We start from the raw sequence: 26,431 nt of genomic DNA on the forward strand, positions 1-26,431 counted from the left end.
GTCTCATGCCGATAGCAAGTTTGCCATACAACATGTCTTTGGGGATGCGGCCATCCATTTCACTCACATGACCCAGTCAATGAAGTCGCCACTGACTCAAGAGAGCTGGGGAAACCCTGAAGCTGGAGTGTCCTCTCCAGGGCTCAGGTCTTGGTAGATCGCATGGCTACCCTGAGCTGCCCAAGCATCAGGCCCCTCTTAGCACTGCTAGTAATGTCCAAAGGAAAGATGAAACCATTACTGTTTGGCACTAGTTCCACAGCAGGAGTTGCCAGAAAGCTGCCTGATAAATGACAGATTAGATGACGATCTAGATGACGGGACTGGGGGCATTCTGGCCAAGTTTGCCGATGATACAAAGATAGGTGGAGGGGCAGGTAGTATTGAGGAGGTGGGGAGGCTGCAGAAAGATTTAGACAGTTTAGGAGAGTGGTCCAAGAAGTGGCTGATTAAATTCAACGTGGGCAAGTGCGAGGTCTTGCACTTTGGAAAAAAGAATAGAGGCATGGACTATTTTCTAAACGGTGACAAAATTCATAATGCTAAAGTGCAAAGGGACTTGGGAGTCTTAGTCCAGGATTCTCTAAAGGTAAACTTGCAGGTTGAGTCCGTAATTAAGAAAGCAAATGTAATGTTGTCATTTATCTCAAGAGGCTTGGAATACAAAAGCAGGGATGTACTTCTGAGGCTTTATAAAGCACTGGTTAGGCCCCATTTGGAGTACTGTGAGCAATTTTGGGCCCCACACCTCAGGAAGGACATACTGGCACTGGAGCGGGTCCAGCGGAGATTCACACGGATGGTCCCAGGAATGGTAGGCCTGACATACGATGAACGTCTGAGGATTGTGGGATTATATTCATTGGAGTTTAGGAGGTTGAGGGGAGATCTAATAGAAACTTACAAGATAATGAACGGCTTAGATAGGATGGACGTAGGGAAGTTGTTTCCATTAGCAGGGGAGACTAGGACGCGGTGGCACAGCCTTAGAATAAAAGGGAGTCACTTTAGAACAGAGATGAGGAGAAATTTCTTCAGCCAGAGGGTGGTAGGGCTGTGGAATTCATTGCCACAGAGGGCTGTGGAGGCCGAGACGTTGAGCGTCTTCAAGACAGAAATTGATAAATTCTTGATTTCTCGAGGAATAAAGGGCTATGGGGAGAGAGCGGGTAAATGGAGTTGAAATCAACCATGATTGAATGGTGGAGTGGACTCGATGGGCCGAATGGCCTTACTTCCGCTCCTATGTCTTATGGTCTTATGGTCTTATTACTGCCTAAGGGACTCCACACCGGATTTTCTGCTACGGTTTACTCCCTTAGTTTTCTACTCTCCCACGACATGCACAAGAGTGGGGCTATTTACCCACATTTGTGGGGTTTGGTTCATGGGTATCAGGGCAAAACCATATGTCGGTGGGCCTTTTATGACAGGCATTGGGGGTCAGGCCTCCTTTGAGGCCCCTGTAGTTTAGCCTAGGTCCACAGTTTATGTATGCCGTCACAGGGAGACACTACAATAGGGTTTGCTGATGAAGAGGCTATGTACTGACAGGAGAGACTTATACACTTAGCTCTCTTTTTCCACAATAGTCACACTGCTAACCAGTGATGAGAGCTGAAAGCAAGAGGTAATGAACGGACTGATCACTACACACCACCCACCACACTTGCTGCATCACTTCAACTGAAGACACATGAAATTTCTATATAATGGTGTAGACTTAGAAAATAATAGTTAATAAATTGTGAGAAAATGTAATTGTTTTGAGTTATAAAACTGCAAGAAAATACACCAGAGTTCACAACTTTCTGGGGAGAGGAAGAAGAATGTTATGCTTCAAGTCCAGTCACTTGCAGTATCACTTTCGAAGTCTCTATATCTCACACTAGAAAATGTTGCCTTCAACATTGTACCAGCGGGCTGCAATCTGCTAACTAGTTGATCAACATTTTTAAAAATTATTTTGTTGAAACTTTGAGACTGAAATATTTCAGTTCTAGCTAACAGACTAAAACCATAACTATTTTGCTGCCTGAATCTTTGATAAAAATTTATGCTCACTTTTTAGATAAGTTTATCCAAGAGTGAAAACTCACTTCTTTTATTTTTCTGCACTGGAGTGGAAGTCGAAGCAAGTTTCACAAGTGCAAGATGCTTTTCCAGCTATCTTTTTGCCAATTTGATTTGATTATTGTCACATGTATTAAAAACAGTGAAAAGTATTGTTTCTTGCGCGCTCTACACAGACAAAACACACCGTTCATAGCGAAGGAAGCGAGAGAGTGCAGAATGTAGTGTTACAGTCATAGCTAGGGTGTAGAGAAAGATCAACTTAATGCAAGGTAAGTCCATTCAAAAGTCTGACAGCAGCAGGGAAGCAGCTGTTCTTGAGTCGGTTAGTACGTGACCTCAGACTTTTGTATCTTTTTCCCGAAGGAAGGTGGTGGAAGAGAGAATGTTCAGGGTGCGTGGGGTCCTTAATTATGCTGGCTGCTTTGCTGAGGCAGTGGGAAATGTAGACAGTCAATGGATGGGAGGCTGGTTTGCATGATGGATTGGGCTACATTCACGACCTTTTGTAGTTCCTTATGGTGTTGGGCAGAGCAGGAGCCACACCAAGCTGTGATACTACCAGAAAGGATGCTTTCTATGGTGCATCTGTAAAAGTTGGAGAGAGTCGTAGCTGACATGCCAAATTTCCTTAGCCTTCTGAGAAAGTAGAGGCGTTGGTGGGCTTTCTTAACTAGAGTGTCGGCATGGGGGGACCAGGACAGGTTGTTGGTGATCTGGACACCTAAAAACATGAAGCTCTCAACCCTTTCTATTTCGTCCCATTGGATTGAAGGCTCATTGATTAAATTTTGGAATGGTAGGAATCATCAGAAGTGCTAAATACACAGGTATTATTGATTAGCATTTCTTCCCCAGATTCCAGCATTGTTCACAGATCTCTATGTTTCTTAGTTGCGTTGACACAATGGGAAAGCTTTGGCTTCTCAGCTCACAACCTGGCAAATTGTTAACACAAATAGTTTTGTTTCTATTTTCATCTTGAATTAGTTTTACTGCTACCTCATTCAGAGCAAATCAGAATAACAATACTCTTGGCAGATTGCTCTAGTCATATTTGTGGGATGCCAAGGTGACATGAAGATTCTATTTCTTCTTGAGATTGGTTTGCATTCTATTTGAGGGTGCCTTAGAGTTTGTTCAGTGAGTAGCTGGACTGTACAGAACAAAAAGGTCCCAGCTTTAATTTTTTTTCTGTTCATTCATGGGATGTGGGTGTCGCTGGCTGGGCCAGCATTTGTTACCCATCTTTAATTGCCCTTGAACGGAGTGGCTTGTTTGGCCATTAAGAGTCAATCACATTGCTGTGGATTTACATGTAGGCCAGGCCAAGTAAGGATGGCAAAAATCATCCAGCTTCAAATCATCATTCACTAAATGCCTGTGTGGACATTAGGTCAGGACAGATCAAATTTGGCTAAATTTCTCACCCTTATTTATTTCCAAGGCTCACAGATGAACAATATTCATTTGAGTAAGGAGCTGGAGAGTGAACATCACTGTATTCCAGAAGGAGGCAATATTTTCAGGACAGCAGAGGATGGAGGAAAATGGTAAAGATTATTGGCGAGAATGCATTTGCCCAATTTTTCTTGACCTTTTCTTGCATGTCTAGAGACACAAAAACATTAAGAAGCACTTAGAAGAGCACTTGAAATGCCATAGCATACAAGGCTATGGACCAAGTGCTGGAAAATAGAATTAGAATAGATAGGTGCTTGATGGCCAGTGAAGACATGGACCGAAAGGCCTCTTTTTGTGCTGACTCGAAGAAATCTTAAAACCTCATCAGAACCTCTAACACTTTCACTCTTTAAAATCTGATGGTAAAAATTCAACCTCATGTTATCATTAGGCCCAAATCAGAAAGTCTCCTTCCAAATGGCACAGAATGGAATTGTCCTGCTGAAATACAAATTAACAGCCAATAAAACTTGCTTTACCTAGTGAAACACAAAGATACTCCCAAACTCAGTTAGATTTGCTCTCTTCTACCAAAGTCTTTTTAGCATTCCACATGGGAACAAAAATTAAGATGTACGAATACAACAGGCTCTTGAAAAGTCAACAAAAAGGAACCATCTTGCTTCGGCAGGAATTTCTTTTACTTCCCCATTTCCACAATCTCCTCAATATCGAACGTAAAAGCCTTTTTATGAAAGATTCTGCATTTGATACTGCATCTTCCTCCCATTTCCTGAGACCAGCTGGATATTACTGGGATCATGGTGGGAAATAGCTGGCTTGGATACTGAAGATCAGACTAGTTATACTGGGTAAGAAGCAGCACTCAGAAACATAGTTAACAGAGCGCTGCAAGAACAATGTGCTATGTTTATCTTTGCCCCTCTCATGGAGTGTGAGACCAAAGCCAGTGCCTGAAAGATGGCTGCATCAAAAGCGCTCTGTTTTCCTTTCAGATAACCTCAGCCCTACCAATCCTCCTGCGTTCTGTTGCGACTCAGCATGTTCCTGTCTGTGGCACAAATAGATGAAAGAAACAATCTCAAAGCGAGCTTAATCCAACCGAATAGCTGCTGCTGGGCCAGGAGTTAAAAAAAAACTAACCAGCCCATGGTACAATCTAGAGCGTTAGGCATACAGGACTTCAATAAAGCAGCAAATTAAATCTACCTTTTTCATATTACACACAATGAATGAGCAAGAACTGAGCAGCTTTTCTTTACCATCCTCCAATCCAAGCCAAAAAACAGGCCTTTTATATATCCTAATCCCAGCCTTCTCTTATGGAGTAAAATGCTCAACAGCTCTAAACACTGCTTCTCTCCTTTCCTTTTCAAATTACAATGATAGATGTGTCAGTTTGGACATGAACAAAATCTATATGTTGCCTTGGCAACTCCTGGTTCCCGCTTATATTTTGTATATAAAATGGGTGCATTTGCTGTATTATTAATCAGAAAGGAATGGATTGGTAGTTTGCTTTAGAAACGATCAGATTACTACAGCTGATGTCTTTGTGACTGTTTATTTCAATCGTGCTAGATCCGGCTCTTTCTATTCGGGCCTTTGATTTACATTACTGCTCCAATCTGCAGTGTAATCCTTTCATTGTCAATTACTTGAGGGCTGATTTCCTTTTAAATAGAAGATGATTGTGTTATGGCTTTCTCCTAATTTTCGATTCCACACTTGAAAAAAGTCTGAAGAAAACACATAGATGCATCAGCAAACAAACACTTAAATGTGTCAAAAAAGTCAAATCTATATCTAAAGCTTTTATATCAAAAAGGGAAATATGGACATAGTGGATGAAAGGTCATCAACCCGGAACACTTATTCTGTTTCTCTCCTCTCAGACACTGCCTGGCCTGCTGAGTATTTACAGCCTGTTTTTATTTTAAATTTCCAACATCCATAGTATTTTGCTTTTGTATTAGGAGAAAGATGTGCAGGTTTGGTGGATTAGCCATGCTAAATTGCCCCTTAGTGTCCAAAGACGGTAAGGTAGATTAGCTAGATAAAAGTGCTGGGGTAATGGGGATAGGGTGAGGGATAGGCCTTGGTAAGATGCCCTTTCGGACAGTCAGTGCAGACTTGATGGGCTGAATGGCCTCCTTCTGCACTATAGGGATTCTATGGGTTCTATGGAGAACATGATGCAGTATTACTTTTGGCAAACATACTTTTTAAATTCTCAACTCCAGTTAAACAGAAAAATACACTGCAATGAATTGCCTTATGATAATTTGAATCTAAGCATACTGGGGGAGAAAACATGTCCATCAGGAAATTATTACAGTTTAACTCTCAGCAGTTAGGGAAACCTGTTTGTCAACTCTTCACTCTGCAAGTTTTCCACATAAATATCATTCTTTGAGCTGCAGAACCTCAGAAGGCTTGTGACACAAACATGCATCATGACTGTCCAATTTATGAGGTAAAGCCTCAACTTTATTGCAATAACTCAAAGGTTTCTCTAACTTTTTTACCTAAGCTCAAAATTAGCCAACATCAAGACTGTTTTTGCCTGACCTAACTTCTTCCATGAAGCCGCAGGAGTTGCAATTACTTTTGTTACTTCCCTCATTTGTAAACTAAAAGAAATTAAAGAATGATCTACACCCACATTCCTTCAATGTTACATAATTTCAATCAACAGTTCGATGCATAAATCATATTGAAATCGCTCAACATCAAAGCAGACTAGCAGGTTGTCTTTCCAATGAAAGCTCAACTGTCAAGACTCAAACGTTGCAAATGGACTCATTTTCACCCCTTAATACATAGAGATCTGCCTGACAGTACAATAAGTGCACCGTCTTTCTCACGATTGATCTGGAGGTAGGTAGGATTGAGAAATAGATTGCATATTTGCCAAAATTAAAATTCCTCAGAGGTTAATCATGAAGGTGGGAGTGTAAAAGTTTGAAGACAGCTTCTCATGACTTTTTTTTGCTTTAAGGCAGCTAAACCTTCTGCATTCCCATGCAATTTTACAGACAAGAACATAGCACAAATACAGTAACAATGTGACTGCTGTTAGCAAGTACCGATTCGTCTTGTCATACTCTTTTAATTGGTATTTACGGCTTTGTTTCACATTTCCTGCTTATTTACATGCTCAGTACTTTGCGGCAATTTATTTTTATCAAATTATTGGTTTCTTCATCAGAGTGCAACTTAAAATTCTCCTGACAATAACACATCAGACTGGTTCTAATAAGCATAGCAGCACTTTTAAAAATCAGGTACAAATCTGTGCAGAATGCGAGACGTGGTGATCAATTTGTGAACACTAAAGGTATGAGGACAACAGTGTACTGTTTTACGTCTATTCACCTGCCCCTCCTAACACATGTTATTGTAACACCGGGAGAGTCAAACGCACCATTTTGCAGGAGCTTACATCCTGGATAATGGTGGCTCCTACTGGAATTAAAGATTTCCCATTAAAAGAAAACAAGGATCATACTTCTATGGGTTCAATTTATCCATAGAGCACACAAATTGTTTCACAGAATGTTGCAAAAATATACATAAGGTGCATATACTTATTGTACCACATGACAGCAAGTTTTTACTGTTTTAGTATTTAAGGAAGGAAAAATGTCCTGATATAAATGCAAGTTCTGTGGCCAATTCCAAATGCAATCAATATGCAGCTGCTTATCTACAAATGTTTAATACATTGAGATTAGTTGGTATCGTTCAATGATCAGTATGAAAGGACTCATCAGTCCTATTTGATGTAAAACTGCTTGACACAAGAATAATCCCTGGAGGTAATTAACAGAGGTTTCCCCAATGAGCCTACACATTCTCTCAAGATATTGCAGTATGAATGTGTAGCATATTATATCAAAGCCAATCAAGTTTTAAAAGAAGCATGAACATGCTTATTTTATACAATGTAATGTCTCCCTTAATGTTACATAAAGATGAATTTGTTACAAGCCCATGTTAAGTGTCTGTATAATTTTACCCAAGATCATTCCCAGGCTCGTATGTCTTCAGTTGTCACAATGCATGAGGTAGTTTCCGCTTTTGAAATCTGGTTATGTCAATGTATTCCTTGTACAATGATGCTCTTGAACTTGAAACAATTTATTAATTGAACTTGGATATGTTGGTTCATTACGAGAAAAGATTGGTCTCAGCAATAATTAGAATTTGAGAATTGGAACTTGTATTTAATTAAGATAACAAAGGAAGGATCTTTCTCAAGTATAAGGAAGCAAATTAATTTTTAAACAACGTTTGGTTCCAAAGATCCTAAACCACCGGATTTTTAAAATGGTTTTAAAGAATTATATATCCGGAAAACTTTATAATACTGACAAAAGTGAGTTTACATGTCTCTACCTACAGCAAAGAAGCTATCTATAGGTTATTATGGATAAGATGTGATTATTTAAATTGGTTACTGAAGGAAACTTTTTTCAAGCATAATGCCAGACAATCTGATCTCTGCTCCTCTCAAACATTTCCAACAGGGTCAGGGACTTCTATGGGACCCTGGCTCTTTATCTGCCCTAACTCAGGGACACAGAAACTAATGATCACACTCCAGTGCTACCTCAAGTTGCATCTCTTGACATTTTAATCACAATGTTGCATTTATCTACTGAACCAAGTCACCAAGTGTGTCTGAAAATGTAATAATATTAATAAAAATTACATTGCATTGTAGGAAAACTGCCTTTCTGCATTAACAGTAAACACAGCCGCAGGAATGAATCATTTAGGCTACTTAAACTAGTTGGCCAAGAACTGAGAATATGTTCATTGAAATCAAATCAAATCTCAGTTTTTCATCCTGCCATCAAATAGCCACATCAGTGCACAGCACACTCTAGTTTAAATTATGCCTGTGAATTTTGAAGGCCTCAATAATACAGATGCTGATGGGCTTTCAAAATGCAAATGGAATAACTTGTCATCGAAGAGCTGTCCTTTCTCTGAAAAGTGACATGCTTTTTAATGAAGTTAAATCCACTGCCTGGTCATTCAGGGTACGTGAGCATAAAGCACAGCCTTTCGTCTCAGTACCAGTGTCGGCATTTGCATTTCTCATGCTCTGTGTGCCATGAGCTGCTACTGCCTGGTCGCTATCCCCGACCTCCATGGAGACTAATGGCTGCGATATTATGTCTAAAATAATGACGAGTCTTTTTTTTTGTGGTTAGGATTATTATGATGTAAACCTGGATCCTGCCCAGAATCTGCTTTTATCGAAAAATATCAAGGGTGTTGCCTCTACCTTTGATGATTTGAACTAAACAGACAGGCTGAGGTAAAATGTGCTGTGCACAGGCAATTGGTAGACATTATATTTTACTCGCGTCTCTTTGAATTTCTTTTAGATAGAAAGCACAATTGTGGCAGTGAGATTCACGGAGCAAATAACAACCTTCTCCAACATCCTCTAAGTACACTATTTATGAGAGGAATTAGAAGAAAACATCTTTTACTGAGGTAGTCAAGCCAGATTCAAAAGAAATCCCACTAATGGTATCTGTACAGCTTCTCTCAAATCTCCCCTTAAAAGCACACTATAATCCCTAAAGATGCCAATGATTTACCATTTTATTTTAATTTTCTGAAATCATGAATAATTATAGTTCACCATCTCCTGTTGTTTGGTCAGAAGAGATTGGTTTGGTCCCTGTGTTTTTCTTTATTAATCTACCACCTGCTGGCCTGTAAAATTTCCATCGATAAGGGAAATTTGAAACAAGAATTTGTGATAAAAGCGACATCCTTCTTAATCAATTCCACGCCTCCCTCCCCTGCGCAGGAAAGGTACCAGTACTACACAAAAGGTACAACAAGGAATTATACCAAAAACAAGAGGTTATCAATATTAAAAATTGGGGCTTTTTGCATTGCCACAGGAAAGGGGTCTGATAGAGGCTTTCAGAATTACAAAGGGTTTTAGAAAGAAGTGAATAATGAATGATTCATTTCACTAATTGGCAGATGGATAACGAGGGGGAAACTCAAGAATATCAATGAAAGATCAAAAAAAGGCAAGCAACAAGTATATATATATTTTAAAGATTATCATTAGAACATGAATGCCTTAGCAACTATTGAAATATAGATTCCAATATTAAGAGGAGAATTGGATAAGAATTTGGAAAGAAAAAAATGGAAAGGTTATGAGGAAAGGACCAGGGAAATTGGATGAAAATGGATAGCTCCAGTTGAACAGCTAGCAAGTGGCTTGAGTGACCTCCATGTGTGCTGTAATTTGCATAGTTCTAAAGTCGATACAATATGGTCTGTTTCAGTATATTATGAACACAGGTTGAACAGAATAACTAGCTGGCGTGTTGATCAAATCATCTGCTATTAAGCAGCAATGAAAAATATAGATCTTCCTATGGTTATGTATAGGCAGTACACCCACACCAGAAAAAATAACTTTTTTGTGCACTTGTGTATCTGGATAATGTTACTAGTTGAACAATTCCAACTTTTAAGGAGTTTCTGCCCATTTTCTGAGGATTTAAAGCAACAGAGTGCTGTTGTAAAAATGTGCAAGCAACAGTAATTAGAGGGTGGTAAGTGTGCTTATGTCTTCTGTATAAGTAAACCCCCTGATGCAAACCACAAACACTGTATAGTTCTCTCTACTACAACTGGCATTGACTGCCAGCACTGGTGAATAAGCAGAAAACTACACCCTTGCAACTGCAATAAGGCAGTTAAGTTTAAGAAGAAATGGGATTGAAGCGAAGTAATATAATTCTGGGACATGATAAATAATTATTGTAAACCCTTGAGTAATATTGAAACCTATTTCACATTTTTTGGAAAGGGGAAATTTGTTCAAATTAATTTTAAATACATTATTTCACTATTTGTGGAATAAATCACCTGATTATATCATTGATTGAAAATGTGAATTATCTTTCCAACTCTTTTGAGTTCCAAGAGAGTTATGGAGATAACAATTGAGTTTAGGGAATAAAGATCTTATAAGTTACATGTATTACTGAATTTAACTATAATTGATCCATGCTTCCTGTCATTACAGCAGGAGCACTGGAGTAACATTACATCAAGCTAGCAAAAATTCCTTCCTAGTGAGCAAACAAGCAATGAACCTATACTTGTGCAAATGCTCCATCTAAACCAGTGTATTTATGAACAGGATGCTCATTAATCTCAACATACTACATGGACATTCTCTGGTGGGATTTTATTGCATCAAACCAATGAGCTGTAGAAAATTACCAGTTCCCTGCAATGCATGAAGATACTTTCTGACTCATTACAAAGCAGACTGCAGATCTGACAAGCCTGCCCTTGTCAGACAGTTTAAGTGCCACCTTGGAGCAGGCCCTTGTAAACAGATGCACAACACAGTGAAAATACAATAACTTCAAAGCAAAATTTGACTCTCCTTAAATTGGCCAACTTCAATATATTGCAGCAGGTTTAAATTCATCACTTTCTATCACCAACTGTCCCATTTACTCCCATCTCCAATATTTTAATAAGTAATCAACAGAAGGGCTGAAAGAAAAAAAAACACCCTTTTTCATGACACTATGAATTTGTTTTCTCCTGAATTGGCAGTGGTGTTCATGGAGATTAGTCATTAATCTTCGAGATTCCAGGGAAATCCTAGAGGGCTGGCAACTCTGTATATATTAAGATACCTGCTCCATAATGGTTATGCTTTGAACAAAGCCATCGACCACTCAAGTCTGAGTCTCAAAAGTCTCTAAACCCAATAAGGAAATATTGGTGATGCATCATCAGGTGCAATATTCCAATTATTCTGATGGAAAATAATTGATTTAGATTGTAAAATTGTCTCAGAATGCGTTGTACAATCTGACCCCGGTAGGGAAGACGATTGTTCAGTCCCCAACCCCTGGTCTATCTTGTGGGAAATACGATGATTTTCAGAAATAAGAAAAATGTCAAAAACCCAGAAGTATATATAAAAAAAGCTACAACAGCTATCGACTGAGATTTCGGTGAAAGGGTCTGCTGCTTTAAACATCAAGAGTGACCTCTGTAGGATTGTAATATTTGGAAAGATCTGCATCTCTTCCCCACCTCCTCATGAACTAAAAAGCGGCACTTCAGAAATAAACCTTATCGCCTGTCTGAAATTTCCGTTCATTTTTATCAGAAGTCCTTCAATTTTGAAAAAAACTAATACCAGAGTTCCTAATTTGTTAATATTCTGGGGGGGTTTTTTGGTTCTAACTTGAGTACACCAATTAGACAATGTTAAAACTAAGTTCAGTTTGAATGAGTTTCAAGTTTGTTATTTGTTTTATATATATTGTCAGGAACCGCGCCAGTGGTACATCAACATGACTGTTTAAGTTGAAGGATTTATTAAACATCCATGGGCATGTGTTGAGACACGCAAAAGCGCCAGGGCGCAACATGAATACTCATTTTAACCGCAAAATATTAATGCAGGCCAAGATTTGAATTTCGCAAACACGATGCAAGGTTTCAATCACACGCCGTTCGCAAAAATCCTGGGTGAAAGAGTTTTGCGTTATTTATTTTTAAGAAGAATTGGAAAATGTTCTCAGGTTTACCGCAAGCACCATTTGCTCTGCACGGTTCCCTTATTTGCAATGACCATGATCATTTTCAGATCCAAACCTTTCCAAGAACACGCTGTAACTGAAGTGTTTCATTTCGCACAGGATGCCCCCGGGTACTTGTGCAATGCTCCACTGCCTCAAGCATGTTCTGCACCAGACTTTAATTTGTCTCTATTTGATGATTATGGCTCTGGTTCATATTTCTTTCACCATCCAGTATAGTTATTAACCCAGTTACCTGTTGCTGCTGTCTCTTAGGGAGATTGTGACCGTGCTCGCTTGGAGAGATAGCTGGGGAATGATTCATTCAAATCTACTCGCAACTTTCTTCCTTCTAGTGGCCGCTGACGGGGTTACTTCGATAATCTATCTACTCAGTTGTTGAAAGTTAAGACTTGAGTACTTACGTAGTCGGGGAAAGGAGCTAAAGTTTTCAATGAGCGGTTAGGAGGAGAGTGAGAAATGTATCCCCCTACCCATTACTCTGAAATCGACTCTCCAATCCAACAAATGTAGTTAGCACGTGGCTTCCGCTTGCATTATGTTCATAAAATTTAAATTGACTATTCCCCCCCCCCCCCCCCTCCAACCCCACCGAGCAAAAAAAGTTCGCACCTGCCGATCCACTCCGAAATGCCGATGAGATCTTTTTCTGTAGGTCTGGGGCCAGAGAACAGAAGCGCCCTGGGCATTTTCCGGAGGTTAGTTTGTGCGACGTTGGACCATATGGCACTTTCAGAGCAACTCTCAACTTTTTCTCGTTTCCCAACGCGCGGAAGAAAATTGACGCAACTTTTCATTTTATTGAGCGAAACTGTCAACTTGGCTGAAGATAAATGGTGAGGCTGTAATGTGATTTCTCAATCAATGTTCCAGTTTTTATTGTGTGCCTAAATCTAATCCAAACCCTGTTAGGTTCGATCAGACTCCATCGATCCCTGATTTAGAGGAACATGCAGTCTTAACCCCGCACTAACTCGCAGCGTTATGTGCTGTACATTTAAAACTCGGGCAATAACCTCCAGAGTCTGCACTTGACCGAGTTCAGAGGCAAGAAAAAAGTTACACTTAGGACTAGAGATAATTTGAACATCGCCATTTGTAACAAGGGAATATTTTCCCACTTTATAAGAGAAGCTGTTATTAACTGTCATAAAACACGTTGCAAGTGCTTTAAAAATCTCCGTCTGGCGTTTTAAGATATATGATGAAAATGCAAAAAATAATCAACCGATAAAACTACCCCGGAAAATTCCCATTAACTTTAAATGCTGATGGGGTGAGTCACTCGTTTTAAGGGATCAGGTCTGGAAAAAAAAGGTGGAGGCAAAACTGGACTTATTTAGATTCGTCATCAAGTTTTTTTTATCATGCCCTGCTTTTTGGTAGCTGGGACACTCCATTTAGTTTAACACTTTAAACAAACATTTGCTCAATGAATTCCAACCGAAAAGGTTTAACACAGCTCGCCAGAAGAGGCTGAATCACGGGCAAAACACTTCACGGGCCAACACGATTTTAGCTGTTTGCCTTTCCTGACAGGCGCTGGAATGATAAGAGTGCTAACAGAAATCTAAAAGGCTCATTCATTGACGGGGGGGCTGACAGGTTTGGGGATTCACATTAGAATTTATAGTTTGGCTTTACATTTTTTTTTGAGTGGGGTGGGGGTTCATTTTTTGTTTCTTTTTTAACACTTACACCAATTACGTTCGCAGCAACTCCAGTTGCTGGAAGCGGGACAAAGGGGGATTTTTGGGTCGAGTGGACAGGAGGGACGGGCGGCTGTGGGTTACTTCATTTTGATTCCTATTCTATGCCTTCATTTCCAAACGCGTGTGCCTCCGGTGCAGGATTGATAAGAGCTTGCTCCGCACTCGGTGTTTCTGTACCAACTTTAACCTGAGGATTTGGGGTAATTCGGGGCTTGTGGAACTGATTAGATTTGCTGCAGAGAATCGCCTTACGGTTAAAGAAAAACTTGGCCAAAGCCTCCATAATGCAGGTTTATTGCTGGTTGCGGAGTCTTGTCCACCACACTGACAGGTAGAATCGCTTTATCCCCCATCGCCTCGCCCCCCCCCCCCCCAAACATTAGTACAATCTCCCACTAACGTCACCTGCTCCTCTCTATCTGACTGCCTGCTGATGCTGGGATTCAGACCCGCGTCTACTGATGATTCTCCCCCCGCCCCCCACCCATCTCCCCGCAGGAAGAGCACCACACGGTTCCTATTGCAACCCTCCTGGTTACCTCCATATTCCTGCTCTCCCAGCCCGGGCTCACCAGAGAGAGACGCAGACTGGATCCATGTAGATACCGGCTTCTCTGACTTCCCCAGCGCTCATCAAATCCCACCTGCCCTCACCATTCTGATATAAAAAACCCATTCAATGTATCAAAGCAGTCAGCTTGAAGCAACCTTGGTCTCGCGTTGAGAGCGCGGCCAAACAATTCACAGCTGAGTCCCCGAGATCCTTCTGTAATCGCGGCCCTCGGTATAAACAGCCATCTAACTGGGTACAACACCCCCCCCCCCCGACTCTAACCACAGGAGCCCCCTCCTCCTCCATTCTGATCACAGGAACCCCTTTCCCCCCAGCACTGACCACAGGAGCTCCTTCCCCCCACTCCCAAACACTATCACAGGAGCTCCTTCCCCCCACTCCCAAACACTATCACAGGAGCTCCTTCCCCCCACTCCCAAACACTATCACAGGAGCTCCTTCCCCCCACTCCCAAACACTATCACAGGAGCCCCTTCCCCCCCCCCCCCAGCACTGATCACAGGAGCCCCCTCCACAAACACACTGATCACAGGAGCTCCTCCCCCCACACACAGATCACAGGAGCCCCTTCTACACAATGTGTGGATGATCACACCTTTGTGATTACAGTAACACAGATATGGGGGAGGGGGGGGACTGAACTGTACAGTTGATTCCACCTTGTACTGCGTTCTCTGTGTATATCACAAGAAATAAAACATCCAAAACTGCAGGTGCTGAACCTGAACAAGACCATCAGCTGCTCACTTACTTGGGATTTGAGGAATTCCAGTATATAGGTGCCAAAATTTCACAGTTTGATATTGCCATCCTGCATAAAGCGAACAAAACTCCCAAATAGTATTTCCAAAGCGAGTTCCTTATCGCCATCATCACCGATCACTTTGTCCAGTTGGAGGTCGAAATATATATTTACGGCTATCCTGGGTGGCCCCTCTCTCAATGTCTGAACGGTATCCCTTTTTTATTTAACCAAAAGCGCACTTCTGATCCGAGACTGCCTGGCCGAAACTTGGGATGGACTCTCCGCTCGCAGTTGCTGCTGATCCGCTGAAGTAGTTGTCTGCAGAACGGAGGGGGAAGAGAACTCGCTCTCACACTCTTCCGATCGCCCTCCTCGTTCCCCGTCCGCTCTGTTACTTTGAATCGCTGCAACTCTGTTTTTGTACCTTAGACACTTGCTTGCAACGCAGCCGGTAGGACGAGGCAAGAGGGGAAAAAAAACACACAATCTCAGTGATGGCAAACCTTTCTTTCTTTCCTCGATTAGTGAATCGTTGTTGCTGGCGAAATATGTCCAAGTGTGTCCGCTGGGTTGTTAAGCACAAGTATGGAGCGATGTGTATGCACACCGCGCTCTATGCGTGTCTGTGTGTTATATATGTCTGTAAGTGTGGATATTTCTGTCTGGCTCAGCGATCCACTTAGTCACTTACACGGTCCAGGACGTGATGAGGCAGCGCTTTGCAGGAACCTTATATACCAGCTAGCAACCGGCTGGGGGAATACCCACTCAGCCTCCCATTGGCTCAGACAGCCACCTGCAGCCTGACTGACAGGCACATTTGCATTTCCATTGGTCCCCAGAGCTGTCTATCAAAGCCTCTCCACCCCCCCTCCATTGTTATTATTACATTGGCCTGAAAGGCTGATTCTGAGTGAGCAGCCAGCCAGCCTAACAGCACAGGTAAACCAAATAAAAACACTGCAAGTAAACATTGTCCCTGTGTAAACCCTCACACTATTTCATTTACACTTGCTAATTGAAATTGCGGTTTAACACAAATCTCATTATCATTTGATGAAGGTGCTGATGGGGAGGTTGGGGGGAGGGGGTTTATGGGAAAGAGTTGGTAGGGTGGGGATTATTGTTCTCCACAATCCACTATACTCACTTCAATAAACTGATAAAGTTTCTACTTTGCTATAAAGTTGTTTCACTGACAGATTTCCTCTGGCTGGTCAATCCTGTTGGACTTTAACCTGGTGTTGTTAAACTTCTTACTGTGGTCAATCCTGTAACATGGCATTGGGGATTGGGACATCGACTGCACATGCAAGATTTCATATTTGCACTAAACAAATGAGGGGGGGGGGTGCAAATCTTGAGAAATATACACTCTGAAGATAAATAACTGGGCACCTAACCCGAGAAATAAAGAATTATGCAAGATCCATTGATTTGCCATAATTCCTTGCGTTTGTGTTCTGTTTAAAGGATTACACGGCTAGTTAAAGGCAATGATATATTTCGTTCTGGGCTGGGCATTAAATGCAGTGATGTGAAGGTATGATATGCAAGGCGCCAGTCAGGATCCCGGCTAACTTTGGTCTTTTCCATGGATCGACAGCGCCCACTAGAGATCAAATGTACATTTTTCTCAAGAACACCCCGGCGATCAAAATCCTCTGGGTTTTATTACCTTCCAAGTTTTGATGTATTCTCGCGGCACAATTATTGTCACGGTAAACTTTTCACGATTATACCTATTCACTAAAATATCATGCAGACCGTCTTAACTTGACCGACACAATTGGCTTCTTGGAGGACTTTTAAAGCCATTGAGATAATTTAATATAACTTTTGAAATTCGTGGGAACTAATCATGGGGGAAAGCTGAAATTCTGACTCTGAGGTTCATTCTGCACATAATATTTAAATGATTCCATTAAGAGATCGGTGTCTTGGATACATTACGTTTCAAACGATATCTTCTTAAGGGACAAGGCAGCTTTTGAAATGGGTTTGATTGGTCCACAAGTTTAGTTAATGTGAGATGTTAAAATGGGCACGCAACAACGAACCCCAGATTTATTTTAGAGAGAAAAAAAAACTGATGTTTTGGCCAGTAAATCAGTTTGTGCCGTAACCCCTTATCCAATCCCTTTAATGCAGTAGTAAATCCCCAAACTCTATTAATAGGGGATTTGAGCAAATGAAAAAGGATAACTGTGCAATCAGAGAACAGAAAGTGAATGTGCAATTAATGGGAAAATAATGTACACTTAGTGAAAAATGCAAGTTAATGGAAAAGTGAAAAAGTATACAGTTGGGGTGAGAAACGTAAGCCGTACACATGTTTTGCAGAGGTTCCGAATTGTTCCATGAGGATATTTTGTAACTAAATGTCAGACAAGGGAGGAATAGGTACGAAGAGCGTGTTAGTTTTATAAAGCAAACAAATTGTCAAGACGCCAGACATAATCTAATTTACAGCCACGAGATCCCGAGTGTCCGGAATCCTGAGCAATTAATCCAATTTATTTTAAACGAGTTTATTGATGACTCAGAATTGTGACAGTAAATGAACTTCATAATGAGAAAATCAAGCAACAAAAATGAAGTGTCTAATCTGATCAGAGTGTTACTCTGAATATTGTGCAGGTGATTGAATCATCTCAAACGGCGACGAATTATCAATGAAGCCCTGAAACAACATTCCCCTTTGTTTTCGGACTCATCTACTCAAATTTGAATTCTCCTGCAAATCCCATGTAAAAAAATGAAAAGGAAGCTAGTGTTTTACTAAAACACATTCCAAACGCTACAATGCCAGTCAATAACTTTTAAGTAATGAATAAAGGTAAGACTTCTTTTAAAAACGTCCACTCAATGTACTAGTTTATCTAAATTAACCCTTGGCAGATTGGATCGACGGATGTTGTAATATTGTAACTTTTCTCCATAATTAAGGCGATAATGTTGAACGATGAAATTAGACCCATCCAAAGAAATGTGATTTTATATGAACACGCTTTGTTCTCCCACGAGTTCCCTCCCACCTAGAATGTCGCTTTGACCCAGATTTTAGGTCACTTTTTGGCGTTTTCAATGGGGAGAGGGCCAATTTAAAAGCAACGATATTAGATATAGTAACATTCTGTTATCAAACGGGGTGTTGGTGATTAAAAAGTTGGATAGATAGACACCAGGACATGTTCACATTTTCCGCCAGCAATGAGGTGATAACCCGGTTATCGTTAAATTCGAGTTGCGGGAGCATTGACTTTTCCATTCTGAGCGTTTGTCTATCCCGCCCACCATCCCGAGAAGAAATGAGTTAAACAGAAATGGTCACGCGTGTCTCCCAACAACAGCAAAGGATTACAAACCATCGTAAACCCTTTCAACATCACCCCTAACCACTACAGCTGTCGACACGTTTACTGCAGCATTTTAATGCGGTGATTTTCACGGTGATCATGAGGGTCGATGAAACGATTCTTGCCGGTAATTAATAACATGGATCGCGGGAGGGGAAATACGCCCTGAGAAGCGTTTAGCTTCTCCAATTACGCGCAAATGCAACTTCGAAGTAAAGAGCACCGTGTTCCCTTAGAAGTCTTTTTAACTAGAAGAGCCTCGCATTCCCGTAAGTTTGAATGAACTGAGTTCCTTGCGCAACCAAAAGAAAAGGTTTTTGTAAACAATAAAACAAACTACTATGTACAGCCGCGGCTGTAGCCTCCAACCCGATTCAAAACTCAGTGAGGACCGGTATTGAAAAGGTTGAAAAATACAGGTGGGGGGAACATTAGTTAACGCAAATTGTTGATTTATTTTTAAATAATCGATTTTGGTACAGAGAAAAACACAAATTTGAAAAAAAAACAACTATTTGTTTTTCTAACAACAGGTCACCAGAAGTGTTCATATTTTCCGGCTACCGTTTAAGTTTTAGCCTCTGAAGTACCGGAAATAGTTGATTTGCAAAGTGTCTGATCTTTCCCTTTTACCACGAGAAGAATTGGCAGCAATGTGAAACCGAACAAATAAGAAATTTGACCACCGCGTCCGATCTATAAAGTAACTGCTCGGCGAGATCTCGAAAACGTATCCTTTACTCATCGCACAAGATCCAAAAACCCATTTCAAAGCAAACTCGCAAATCTATTAAATGGCATTTCGCCATTTTCCCACAATCTTCCTCAATGCATTTGTTATGCAAAGTGGTGTACCATAAATTAATATTTAACACCCGTCAGAATAACACAAACCTTTCTAAAACCGTTTGATAGCATATTGGTAAGATATTACATTTCAATGTATATAATACTGTCATGAATTAACCCACGGCAGTACAGTTAAAATCTAAAAATCAAAACACACTGAATTAGTGAGTACACTTTCTAAAATCTAAGCCACTCGATGTACAAGAAATCCTTATTACAATTCTGGTTTTTTAAAACGTCATATTTATTTTAAATTTACTTTGTATCCAATTCAATTATTTATTTAGTTGGTCAACATAATCCGTATGCTTTGTTTTCTCAAAAATCTATCACAACTAGAACAGAAAGCAAACAATTAAAGAAAAGTTTCTAATATTCTGGTGATGAAACATTTTGATGTGTTTTGAATTCAAGCCTTAATTGTTCAATGTAACTCCCCGCAGAATTGGAGTCCAATTCAAACTAAATACTTTAGTTTTATGTCCCTGGTGTTCTGACATTGTCGAGATGTTTTCCATGTATGTTATTTATCCTAAGTATGTTTTGCTAAAATAAACAATCCATTGGGTAGTTGGATTGAGAACTTGCGATGCTGAAATGCTAGGATTTCTTAAAATGAAGTTGCTATAGATCAGCTCAGGAATGAAGCGCACATGAAGCGGAGTCTGTCCACACCGAAATCTTAAATTATAGTGAAAGATGATTTTTGATCATCTACAATCTTCATAAATCATATAAATCTGTAAACCGCTCAGTTAGAAACTTATTTTTAACAGATCTGTTTTATTGTTGCAATGTGATAGAAAATAAAATACGTTTATTTCCCCCCAAGGTTTCATGTACCCGATTATTTAAAATGTATAACTGGATTATTTCAGATTGATTATAACTTGATAGATTATAACTGGTTAGGCGCATTGGCCATACTAAATTCTCCCTCAGTGTACCGAACAAGCGAGTGTGGCACCTAAGGAATTTTCATAGTAACTTCATTGCAGTGCTAATGTAAGCCTACTTGCGACACTAAAACAATCTTAAACTTAGATAGTGAGTTCATAGCGTTATGTAGCACAATGCTGGCACTCTGAGTAAGTTAGTCCTATAAACCCTGTATTTTCCCATTTTCAGGTCTAAATTATTCAGAACAGGTTTATGAAACCCGCTTCACAAGATTCGCACCTGTCTCCTCAAATGTAATTCCAAAGTTTCTTTAGTGATATTATTTGATTGTGATTTAAATCCCAAAACTAAACCACTGCATTCTTTGAGGCCAAGTCTATGCACCGATGCTAAGTATGTGTGTATGTATAGAGACAGGGAATGAGGAAAAGAAAGTGTGTGAAAACGTGATCCAGTACTGAGAGTAAGTTTAGTTCGGACAGGTGGAGCAGGTTTTGGAAAGTTACACAGGTGGATTTCCTGTTCAGTGAACCCGGTTACATGCCAGCAGCAATCGATTTGAGATCTAACCCGGAAATGCTGAGGATCATTTACACTTCCAAGTTTGCAAATCTCTTTGGGGCAATTTTATGAAAGGTTCATGCATTCCATACACTGGTAGAATCACATACAAATTGATAACAATTGTTTCCATATTTAATAATTTTGGAGGGCGGCTAATTTTGTTCCGTGGAAATCATCAAAGAGGTCGGATGGTGATCGGACGGAAGAGCAGACGGTCACTTAACCCAAACAGAAAGGAAGGCTCCACTTTAAGAGGCCACTATTTCAAAGCATTAATGTCTTGGATACGTTCTAGACTAAAATCTATTACAGTCCATTAACCTCGTTTTGAACACTGTCATTATCTCCTCTTACCCCGCCTTGTTATTTCAGACACCTTCTGTTGTTGCTTTTAGGACTAAAATGTAAACACGATCCCTTTTCCCAAGGCACGAGGGGGTCACTTGTTGGCTCAGCTTAAATCGGTTCACCTGATTTTTTAAAATGACATCCTTTGCAGCTTCGAAAACCGTGAGATATCTATAGGCCACAGCCATTAACAGGTATCCTGGGAAGAGAAGCTGTGAGCTCCTGTTACATGAAGAATACATACTGAGGGCGGCTGCCAGAAACAGTGTAGTATTAACCTTCTGAAGGCTTCATAAACAGTTATGAACGAAATAAAAGCTGTTGATAACTTTTGCCTGCCATTGCTCCCATGTACCCATCTTGATTGGTAGGATAGTTTTATTTTGTATTGACTGTAACTGTCCTGGCAAACATCATTAGCATCATTACACACTGTGCAGTTAATTCAGGATGATGTCCAATCTGAAGCTTTAATGATTGCATGTTTATCAAATGATGATTGGCATTAGGTTTCCAGGCCATATAAGTGTCAATATATATTTGCAGGATAATCCAAGCTAGAGGTTTGGGAGATTTGTACAACTAGTAGTCACATCAGGATTCACACCCTTTTATCCTTTTTGTTGAAATTAGGTTAGAATGTTATGGGGTGTTTGTATCATATTTACATCCATCGATTTGTTAGTAGTGGTGTCTATGACAAAATACAGTACCGACCATGTTGCTAATGTACAAAGAAACCCACACTGAGAAAATAATGCTTGTGATATAATCACTGCACATTTTGTTCCAGGAAGTAATAATGCCAACTGAGTCATTTGTTTTATCAAGCTTCCTACATTGAGGCAAATTATTTTCATGGTTGGTTCAGACTTCTGGATTGCAGCCTAAAATAGCATGTTTCATATGGTGACTTCAACTGTGTGAACAGGCCAAGTGTTTAACAAGCTTCCCTGTCCTTTCCCAGTGCCACCTACTCATGCGGCACAGACAATCCAGCTAAAACATTTCCTATTCATTGTCTTCATTGTCAATTGGTGACAATTCTTGGTTGGTCATTTCTAGAGTTTCCAAGTAAATGGCAGAATGGGTGTAACAGGCCAAAACAGCAAATGACTAATGGGATGGTGTCAAAGAGTAGTTCGTTTGGGTCCAGACTAGAAATGTTCTGTACGAAGGAGCAGGAGCAGGTCATTTGGCCCTTTGTGCCTGCTCCACTATTAAATAGGATCATGGCTGATCTGATAGTAACCTCAAATCTGCATCCCGTCTATCGTCCAATAACCTATCATCTCTTGCTTACCAAGAATCTATCCACCACTGCCTTAAAAATATTCAAAGAATTTGCTTCCATTGCCTTTTCAGGAAGAAAGTTCCAAAGACTCACTACCCTCAGAGAAAACATTTTGCGTCATTTCCGTTTCAAATGGATGAACCTAGTTTTTAAACAATGACCCCAAGTTCTAGATTCTCACATTAGAGGAAAGATCCTCTCCACATCCAACCTGTCAAGACCCTTCAGGATCTTATATGTTTCAATCAAGTTGCCTCTCCAGTGGATGCAAGCCTAGTCTGTCCATTCTTTCCTCATAGGACAACCCACCCATACTAGCTATTAGTCTGGTGAACCTTCTCTGAACTGCTTCCAATGCATTTTGATCCTTCCTTAAATAAGGAGACTAATACTGTTACAGAGTACACCAAGTGTGGTCTCACTGTTGCTCTGGATGGGGACACTCACCACCACATGGTAAAATCATAGCTGATCTGATTGTGACCTCATGTCTATTTTCTTGCATGCCCCTATAATCTTTGGTTCCCTTGTTAAACAAGAAACTACCTAACTCAGCTTTTAAAATATTCAATGACGCAGCCTCGATTGCTCTTTGGGGAAGTGAATTCCAAAGACTAATGACTGTGAGAGAAAAAAATTCTCCTCATGTCTGTCTTAAATAGGAGACCCCTTATTTTCAAATTGTGTCTCCTAGTTCTAGCCTGTCCCATAGTTATAGTCTCTCAGTACAGACCCTGTCAAGTCCCCCCAGGACCTTATATGTATCAGTAAGATCACCTCTCATTCTTCTAAACTCTAAAAGCCACAGGCCCAACCTGTCCAACCTTTCCAATTAGATAGCCTCTTCATACCAGGAATCAGTTGAATGAACCTTCTCTGAATTGCTCCTATTAAAATTATATCCCTTCTTAAGTAAAGAGACCAAACAATACACAGTACTTCAGATGTTGTCTTACCAATGCCCTGTATAACTGTAGCAAGACTTACCTACTTTTATATATCCATTCTATTTGCAATAAATGACAACATTCCAATTGTCTTCCTAATCACTCGCTGTACCTGCATACTGACTTTTTGTGATTCATGTACCGAGCATTCAGACCCCTCTGTGTTGCAGTGTTCTGCATTCTCTCTCCATTGAAATAACATACTGATTTTCTGTTCTTCATGCCAAAGTGGACAAGTTCACATTTCCCCACCATTATTTTCCAGCTGCCAAATTTTTGACCACTCACTTGAGTATCTATATCCCTTTTCGGACTCTTATGTCCTCTTCACAACTACTCTCTTACCTATTAGAAAATATAGCAACCAAACATCCAGTCCCTCCATTCAAATCATTGATATAGATTTTGAACAGTTTTGGCCCCAGTATTGATCACTGGGGCATTTACCTTGAATATCAAACATCTGAGCTGGAACTGGACTAAAAAAATGTAAAGAGTAAGATAAAAAGAAAAGAAGGTTTAAAACAACCAAGCTGAATTCAGTAAGTGCAGAGAAGAACTGAAAAGGGACATAAGGAAATCCTAACATTTTTCATAAACATATAAGTAATAAAATGGCAGTCAAAGATAGGGTGAAGCTACTTAGGATCTAAAACGGAGATCTTGAGAAGGTAGAGTGCAAGGCTGAGGTACTAAATGAGTACTTAGTTTGCCTTCACTAAAGAACATAAGAACATAAGAAATAGGAGCTGGAGTAGGCCATCTAGTCCCTCGAGCCTGCCCCACCATTCAATAAGATCATGGCTGATCTGAAGTGGATCAGTTCTACTTACCCGCCTGATCCCTATAACCCCTAATTCCCTTACCGATCAGGAATCCATCTATCTGTGATTTAAACATATTCAACGAGGTAGCTTCCACCACTTCAGTGGGCAGAGAATTCCAGAGATTCACCACCCTTTGAGAGAAGAAGTTCCTCCTCAACTCTGTCCTAAACTGACCTCCCTTTATTTTGAGGCTGTGCCCTCTAGTTCTAGCTTCCTTTCTAAATGGAAAGAATCTTTCCACCTCTACCCTATCCAGCCCCTTCATTATCTTATAGGTCTCTATAAGATCCCCCCTCAGCCTTCTAAATTCCAACGAGTACAAACCCAATCTGCTCAGTCTCTCCTCATAATCAACACCCCTCATCTCTGGTATCAACCTGGTGAACCTTCTCTGCACTCCCTCCAAGGCCAATATATCCTTCCGCAAATAAGGGGACCAATACTGCACACAGTATTCCAGCTGCGGCCTCACCAATGCCCTGTACAGATGCAGCAAGACATCTCTGCTTTTATATTCTATCCCCCTTGTGATATAGGCCAACATCCCATTTGCCTTCTTGATCACCTGTTGCACCTGCAGACTGGGTTTTTGCGTCTCATGCACAAGGACCCCAGGTCCCTTTGCACAGTAGCATGTTGCAATTTTTTTCCATTTAGATAATAATCCAATTTGCTCTTATTTCCTCCAAAGTGAATAACCTCGCATTTGTCAATGTTATACTCCATCTGCCAGATCCTCGCCCACTCACTCAGCCTGTCCAAATCTCTCTGCAGACCTTCTACGCCCTCCACATGATTCACTTTTCCACTTATCTTTGTGTTGTCTGCAAACTTTGTTACCCTACACTCAGTCCCCTCCTCCAGATCGTCTATATAAATATATAAAGAAGAGTATGTTGACAATTTTATATTAAAGGAGCATGCAGTAGAGGAATTGGATAGGATGGAAAAAATAGAGGACGTACTTAAAGGTTAGCTTCACTCAAAGTAGAACAGTTCCTAGTGCAGATGGGTGAATCCTTGGATGCTGAAGGAAGCAGGGTTAGAGATAATGGAGGCTTTGGCCACAGTCTTTGAATCCTTCTGAGTTATGATAATGGCGCAAGAAGAATGGATGATTGCAAATGTTGCACCCCTGTTCAAAAATGTGGGGATGGATAAACTTGGCAACAATGCTGTTGCCAACTATGACAGTACTGTGCCTTTAAGAAATATATTTTAATCATGTTTCTTTGCAGGTTTTCAAGCAATTCCTTTGGAAGATTTTATTGTTGCCATAATATCTGTCGCTGGTGTCCTCTAATTGTTGCTGAAGCAATATAATGGACGTCTTGTTTATTCTTAATCTGGCCTGATGTAGTATCCGAGGATTTTATGAACGTTTTGGAATTGCTGGGTGGAGCATGACTGACAGGTCAGATGCTGCCTGGGGACAGTTTTTTCCACAGAAAAGTCCAATGTTTTAGTTTCATTTTTCTCAGATGTTGTTGGGACTGCAGACAGAAACCAGTGTCTCTTGTTTTCCCTTATCTCTGGAGTCGGAACTTCTGCTGTCTGTGAGTTGCTAGTGGTCGAAAGCAGTGTGTTCCTGTCCCTCTCTCTTTCCAGAGGTGTGCTGAAAGTTCTTGGACTGGGAAGCCTCAGAGTTTTAATCCAACATTCAAAGGACCAATTCACAACAGGTGTTAAAAAAACTGCAAAATCTAGCATCATGTGAGCATAATTGCTTTTTGTGCCAAGTCTAGAAACGGGTGTATGTTTATAGGATGGTTGTTAGACTTGGAACATTGTAGTTAGCTACCTGTTAAGGTTTATACTGTGTCATGTATAATTCTTGTAAGTGATGAAAGTTATGCTAAATCTTTTATCTTTTATATTTTAACTGTGTTCTTAAATAAACTTTGTTTGATAAAAGCTTCCTCGTGGGTCACTTGAATCATACCAGGAGTGAAACATCTTATGCTCACCTGTGCCAAATTCAAAGGCAAAACTTAGGGTCTAGGCTATCTTTATAAAACACCTTGGAGTTTCTGACCTGGATCATAACAATGCTAAATCATTATAAATCATGCGTGAGACCCTAATTGGAGTATTGTGTCCAATTCTAGGCATCACACTTTAGGAATGATATCAAGGCCTTAGAATGAGTGCAAAGCAGGTATACTAGAATGATGCCGGGGATGAGAG

At 40.4% G+C, this 26,431-nt stretch overlaps 1 protein-coding gene across 1 annotated transcript in view; it reads right to left on the reverse strand.

Moving 5' to 3' along the window:
- The window catches only part of efnb2a (ephrin-B2a), a 63,099-nt gene extending 47,238 nt beyond the window's left edge, over positions 1–15,861 (reverse strand). The window contains exon 1 of the mRNA XM_078221676.1: positions 15,163–15,861. Within this exon, the coding sequence (XP_078077802.1) occupies positions 15,163–15,284 (122 nt within the window). The 5' untranslated portion in view covers positions 15,285–15,861. The remainder of the gene's footprint in view (positions 1–15,162) is intronic.
- Between the last annotated feature and the right edge of the window lie 10,570 nt (positions 15,862–26,431).

The sequence above is a fragment of the Mustelus asterias genome, chromosome 10 (assembly GCF_964213995.1).
Source record: "Mustelus asterias chromosome 10, sMusAst1.hap1.1, whole genome shotgun sequence".
Classification (NCBI taxonomy): Eukaryota; Metazoa; Chordata; class Chondrichthyes; order Carcharhiniformes; family Triakidae; genus Mustelus; species Mustelus asterias.